At 41.2% G+C, this 6941-nt stretch overlaps 1 protein-coding gene across 7 annotated transcripts in view; it reads left to right on the top strand.

Annotated features, from left to right (window-relative positions):
* The first annotated feature begins 137 nt into the window (after positions 1-137).
* SCN7A (sodium voltage-gated channel alpha subunit 7) overlaps positions 138-6941 on the top strand; it is a 71960-nt gene continuing 65156 nt past the window's right edge. For 3 of the 7 annotated variants that reach the window (XM_049887357.1, XM_049887355.1, XM_049887363.1), the window contains exons 1-3: positions 138-431; positions 3348-3434; positions 6645-6790. In XM_049887357.1, the coding sequence (XP_049743314.1) occupies positions 6745-6790 (46 nt within the window). In that variant the 5' untranslated portion in view covers positions 138-431; positions 3348-3434; positions 6645-6744. The remainder of the gene's footprint in view (positions 432-3347; positions 3435-6644; positions 6791-6941) is intronic. The other 4 variants (XM_049887359.1, XM_049887360.1, XM_049887356.1 and 1 more) reach the window with 4 other exon arrangements.

Raw genomic sequence — 6941 nt, 5'->3', positions numbered from 1 at the left:
CACCCCCGCCCACGCCGGTCTGCAAGCTGAAGGCGCGCACTGGCCTGGAGATGAGGGCGGGGGGAGAGAGAGGCTGCTAGAGGGGAGGGAGGAGAGGCAAGGAGACAAAAACAGCTTCCAAGCAGCAGGCGGGGCCTTCACTGGGCATCTGGGAAGGAGGGGTCTCTGGGTCAGTGGCTGGGCACCCGCCCCAATTACTCCTATTCTAGCTGGTAATTCAGTGGGGCGGTGTACAACTGAACCCTTCTGGCCTGGGTGGCATCAGCTGGCGAGGGCAGACGTCAGCCTAGCAACACACCTAAGCAACCAGAGCTCAGGAACCTGGAGAGAGCCCTGAAGAAAGAGAAGCCCAGGAGGAAGAAAGGGCTTCTAAAGGCCCAGCTTCTCAGGGTTCCCTCAGGTGCTGGTGGAGACCTGTCACATGGTAGCAAGTAAGTGCCTTTTCCTTGTTGTTTCCTGTCCTGGGATGGTGATAGCAGTCACCAGCTGCCAGCCTTTCCAACTCCCCACCTGCCCCACCCCATTCACCTCCTTAGGATTGCCGGCAGGAGGATGGAGATTAAGATTCTGGAAAGAAATTAGGAGAGCAAAAGATACGTCTTTTTTCTACTTCAAGAGCAGGGGTGGCCGGTGGGTGTTTGTTCTTCACTGTGTGGTCCCTTTACTCATCCTACCACCTCATAAGCTTCTGAAACAGAGTTGTTCTGTTAATGCAAAATTTCTAGAAACCGTAAGTGGTGATGACTTTTATATTACATGAAATGATGCTCACATGTAAGGAATAAAAGCTTTGCAGAGTTGGAGTATCCTTCTAAGGACTCCCATCCCTTGTTCTAATTAACTTCGTGATTTCCAAGATTAGTGCTTTTTGTGTCAGAATTGTCAGTTTGGAAGTAGATACATAGATGTGATGGGAAAGGTGGGAAAGGTGTGCGCAGTTTAAACCACTGGGTATTTTGGTATTGTGTGGGCCAACAGGTTTTTGCATTGTGTGGTTTTGTAAAATGCATATTTTCTGGAGGTTTTCTTTTAAGGAGCAATAATGTTTTCACTGTGATTCTGGTTATATGTGGCCTCCAGTTGCTAGGATGTTGGTCAAAGCAGGACGGATGATGAATGCATGTGGGATGAATCACTGATGGTTCCCTACATTAATGGAGACGATGGACTCAAGTCTGGATGCCGGCCAGAAAAATCTCTTGAATTGGAGAAGAGTTTGGGTGGCGCTTTTTCATGTGGATATTTTTCCCCTGGCTATTGCTCAGGAGAGTAGTTTATCGCAAGTAGAAGGGAGTTGGGGCCCTGTGATAAACATAGAACTGGGCACTATACCTGCTACAACCAGCCCTACTTGGAGGTTCTGTAATTGCTTCTATTTTTATGAGTGAGAAAGAAAAAGCCAAAAAGGAGTAATTTGATGTCGTTACCTGGCTAGTCAACAATATTGAGCTGGAAGTCGAGTGAGGAAGACTTCGGAATTTAGAATTCTAACACTTGATTGAAATCCTTATGCAAATGAAGCATTATTAAACTTGATTAAAGTTTATTTTCTCTCTTTGTAAATGACACATCAAAAAGTCCTGGTAAGGACTAGATAACAGAGATACCTGAAGGGTTTATATCATGCGTAACAATTACTTGTATAAGGAATTATTCTGTGTTTTTTCTCCACTGCACTTTTATTCTCAATTAAGTTCAATACTGGAATGAAAGGAGATTCTTGTCAGGCCTCACTAGAATGCACTAGAAGAAGTTCAAATCCAGGTCATGGTCTCTTGCAACCTATATAGCTTAAAGCATATTCTAACTGCAAGCCTCTGTCCTTGCAAAATTGTATGCTTTGGTTATCCACTTATAATTAAACACTTTGAATGTTTTCAAAATTCACTTTACCATCTTTCTCTTTTTAGTTGTAGTTTTTGTTTTACGTGCATGGTCCAACTCCCTCAGGATTAAAACACCATGTATATTGGATATTGCTGAATTTATTTGGTCTATTAATATGGGAGAAATAAAAATTTAGGCATAAATGCTCTACTTTTGACTGCTGAGATTCATTAAAATCCTACACTCAGAGGAAACAAACTCTAAGCCTCTTCTTGCCCATGACTGTGTTTAAAACAGGAGAAAAACCTGAAGTTGGACCTAGGCTCAAGAAAAGTGGCCAAGAGAGGCCAGAAGACAAGGTCAGGCCCCTGAACCTGGTGCTGGGCATCAGCCTCCATTGGAGAACTGGAGATAGAACCAAGCACTTAGGACCTGGGCAATCAGTCTACACAGCCTCCTGTGGTAAAAGCATTAGTTAGGATAGTTGAAATACATGCTCACTGATTTTGCCCAGGTAGGATGAATACAGGTTTAAGGCATATTGTGAATGGATCCAACAGTACATTGCTCAACCCCTTATATAGGGGAGAAGAATCCTAATGTTTCCCTGGCCCCAGATCTCATTGGCACAAGATCTGTACTGCAGAAATTATTTCAGACAACTAGGGCACTCAGAGACTGACATGCAACCCTCAACCTACCATCATAAGCTCTCTCAAAGGTTTATGATAGAGGCATTAACATGTAAGGGCCATTCTTGATTTCCGGGCATCTGGTCTCATTATTTAACCAGTATCAATACTGGGCAGCTGATGAGATGGACATCTGTAACCCTGCCCACCTCCATCTCCCCTAGCTATCAGCAAGATATGAGTCACCCACCTGCACGTAGAACTAACTTGTACAGGCAGATCTTTTTTCCTTGTGTTGATCACCATTGGTGTGGGCTAACCAGTGCCATATAAACCAGGTCTCACCTGTACAACATTGAAAGGTGGAACTTTGGTAGTTGAAGAGAAAATTTTCATCTAAGGGCTTTTAGGATTGTTTTTCAGCTGTTCCATATCTCTTGGCCCAGCTTGGATCATGATTTCCATATATTTGTTCAATCATAGCTTTTTATAAACCAGGCTTAATTTGTTTGTATTCTAATCCGATGGGGGGAATCCTCATTTGCCTGGAAGACAGATATCCTTGTTGTACATGCAGTATTTCTAACTGGATTGGTTCAGTCAGGTGCTGGCTAGGGATGGCCAGCTCTGTGGACAGCTCTGATTGTGGTGAGAGCCAGGTTCCAGACTGGCTGCATCAACATCAAATAAGAGCCTAATGAAGATGCTGAAGCTTGGGCTCCACACATTGAAATTCTGATTTTAAGGCTTTGAGATTAGTACAGGGCATTTGGTTTTAAATGAGAACATCAGATGACAATGATATTCCGCCACATTTGGAGACCAAATTCCCTAGTCGAATAAATTGTGTTGACTGGAATATTCTTTCTCTTCTGCTTTCCATACCAGGTTTCCATATGAGGCTCACGGTCCACTGATCTCTCACCCTCTGTGCACTCCCAGGTGCTGCATAGTCTAACTGCCTGATCACAGGCTGTAATTTTGACTCTGACCCATATCTAGTCTCTGTGCCCATCTCAGAGTGAGATAAAAACTAACTCATACTCATTCTAATATGTTTCAAGTTTCCTCTAGTTGCTCTCCAATTTGAGAAGGGGTGGGGTGGACATCTATTTGCTTGGTTCCACATTTGAAAAACTAGAGTAGGTAGTGGAGGGGAAACACTGGAAAAGTAGACAGACACTTTCAAAGTGAGTAGGGTCTGAGGTAGACAGCCAGTTCTAAGAGGACACCAGGGTTCCAATGAATGTACTCGTTCAGGATTTTTTGTACATTTTTTTTTTTGCATTCCGTAGTGCCAGCGGCATCTTATACCACAAGTCAGAAAATCTCCGGGTTGCTGGTGAGACTAGAAGTTGCATGCATAACAGGAACTCCTTTGTATTCTCCTGGGCTGGGGAAGAATACATTCCTCCATCTTCAGTTCTTAAACGGCCTCTGGCCAGATTCTTCTGGTCTAGGGTCAGGTGGACTAGGGTCATGGAACAGTTAATTCTAGCAAGATCCTGGCTTTTTCCCAACATGCTTGTTTTGATGGGCTGAATACATGCAGCTTGGCAGTTTCCATCATATCCGTAGAAACAAGGAACGCTGATAGTGAACCATGAGTTTGTCACAGAGAAGATCAACAAGGAATTCTTAAAACTAAGGCAACTCTCCTTCATGTTCCTGGAATTCTTTCTTGCGGCCATTGCCTCACCAGTCATAATGACTCACCCTAGCGTGATTCCATTTCCAACAGAGGCTTTCTCCTCTGTGAATTTCCCTCTAGGCATTTGAACTTAAAATGGACTTTTTCCTGGGCTCATTCTTGTAAGTGAATTTGAGACCAGGTGCTGAGACTTTGTCATATGACACTTTGGATTCATATTCCTCTAGTATAAGTTGGCTGTGCCACTCTGAATATGCGTGGCCTGTACTCCTCCTTGGGGAAAGGAAACACATACAGCAAACTCAGCTCCTGATTATTTTAAGGAACCATCTCTAGAACCCAAGGTCACCAGAGTTTGGGGGAAGTTCTTAAAAGAGGACTTATTTATTTGGGGAGTGATGGAACCTGTCCCTCTTGATTTTCTCTGCTGCCCATTTGTTTATAAGGCCATTTCCCTAGTCATTGAATTCAGAGGAATGTCTGACATTAAAATTCTTCAGGAATATAATCAAATCAAAATGGCAGAGTATGGTGATATTTTTGAGAAAGTTACTTATTTACAATTTTCCTTTGCAAAATAGAATATTCTAGGAATGTGTTGGCTGAAGTTGTCAGAGTGAAGGAGTTGAGTTGGAGTTAAGTGGATATACTGAGGAAAAGGACCTGAAGCCAGAATGAGTTGACCTGTGAGCAGAACACAGCTTGAGGCAGAATATAAGTCCAGGGACAAAGAGGCAAAAGTCAATTAAGTCAGGTTAGATTAACGGTATGACAGGGACAAGTAAAAAGCAAGAATTGAATAATCAAAATGGAAGTAATCAACCCAAGTAGAAGTATAACCCAAAAGCTGAAAAACAAGTGGACTGAAGCCAAGGGGGAAGTTATGGAACACCCGTTCATACGGAAAGCTGCAAATTCCAGGTGGACTGGTGCCATCCCAGTCAAACTGTCCTTTATTCCCAAATCTTCAGTGTGCAAACCTTTCTGGGTCTTAGTAATACGTATACACAGTGAGTTACAGCCAAGGAGTATAGAAATATTAACTGGAAAGCAACAGAATCCCTTGACACTTTTTTAGTTCCTGTTCTTGTTAGTCCAAGTGCATAGATATAAGAGTTTTCTTCTTTCCAGGGGGGAAACATGCATGTACCAGCATACATAATTCCATGTTTAAAATCTTCATAAATCCTTTTGATCAAAGATGAGCAATGCAAGCTATTCTCAATATTACTTTTTTCACTTAGTTTATTTTGGAAATCTTTTCATAAGGGCTCAGATATATCTATCTTATTACCGTCTTACTAAAAAGTATTCTATGACAGTGACATACTGGAATTCATAGTATTAACTTCTTAGGGTGGACACTTTGATTGTTTCTAGTCTTTGAAATTAAAAATATGCTGTGATTAACGTCTTTGTTAACATGACTTCTCAGTCTTCAGCAAGACTATTCATGGGGCAGTTTAATTGCTGGGCCAAAGGGTACAGGCAGCTGTATTTTAGAAACTATTGCCGATTGTCCTTTAGAAAAACTGCACTAATTAGCACTCTTTTCCAAAACATATGAGGGTGCCCATTGGCTCTAGATCCCAGCCTGCAAAAGGTCACATCCCTTGAGCTGAGTCTTAATTATGCCTCAAGAGATTTACTATTAGAGTTATTGATTGTGTTAACATTATCCATATCCTTTAGAATTTCATTAATTTCAATCATCTTTCCTGATAGCTTTCTGCTTCCTAGGGGATAATGACAATATTTTTGGATCTCCCATAAGAGAAAGCAGTGCATGTGACATCTCTTGATTTCTAAACCCTGGGAGAAAAAGGATTTTAATCAAAGGGCTCTAAGGGAAAGACTCTGCGTCAGAGAATTTAGCTGTGAGTCATTGCAGAATGTGGGAAAGATGAAATGTAAGTCTTAATGTGTCTATTAAGTGCAATCAAGTGGCCCTGACCAACAAAAATGTCAATCTAAATGGGTCATTTCACTAAAGCAGGTGTGGTCCCTACATTCTCAACAATACAGATTCCATTTACTGGTCACATTAATGCTGCCTCCTTCATTTATGCCTGCAGTATCTTCTAGCCCGAGTTAACTTGTTTGTCAGCTTTGTCATAGTTATCATTAATGTCTTTACAGTCATCTGAAAGTCATTGGTACAATAGGTTTGTTGCATTCTCCATGTCAGATATAGAGCATAGCTGTTTCAAAATAGTTTGAAACCACTAAATGATAAATCATTCTACCCTTCATTTCCTATTCCATGTCAGCATGAGGTTGGCATTTGAGATATTATCCTTAGTCTATATGGCTCTACTGTCTTACCTGGTTTCTTTGTTTTGTTTTGTTTCTTTGCTTCGTTTTTCTTAATTTATTTTATCTTGCTCTGTGGCCTATGTCCTTGTAAGCTAATCTAGATATCTTTGAAAACATATGAGGATTTTTTAAAAATCTATTAATTATCTGACATAGAGTAGAACATTTAACAATTGTCTTTGGCAGACCTAATCTAACATCTGTTTTCTCATCCTTAGGATCAACTCCAGCTTCCCAGAAAGCATAGGTCTGTATATGGCATGATCTTTACTTTGATGGACATTTTTGTTCCATTTGAAGACTGTCCAGTTTACCTACATGCCTTTTCGATGTGGTGTTCACGGATCACAACAGAATAGAAAAGGTCCAAGTAAATTTTAATCTCAATTTTTAAAATTCACAATTACTTCCCAAATATTATGGGCCACTCACTGTACTAGGCATTTTTACCCATATTATTTCATTTTATTCTTCTTTAACCCAAGGAGAAGCCTCAATTTTATGACTGAGAAAAC

This window comes from Elephas maximus, chromosome 6, assembly GCF_024166365.1.
Source record: "Elephas maximus indicus isolate mEleMax1 chromosome 6, mEleMax1 primary haplotype, whole genome shotgun sequence".
Classification (NCBI taxonomy): Eukaryota; Metazoa; Chordata; class Mammalia; order Proboscidea; family Elephantidae; genus Elephas; species Elephas maximus.
The sequence above is the reverse complement of the archived record's forward strand: the minus strand, read 5'-3'. Positions and strand labels throughout refer to the sequence as shown.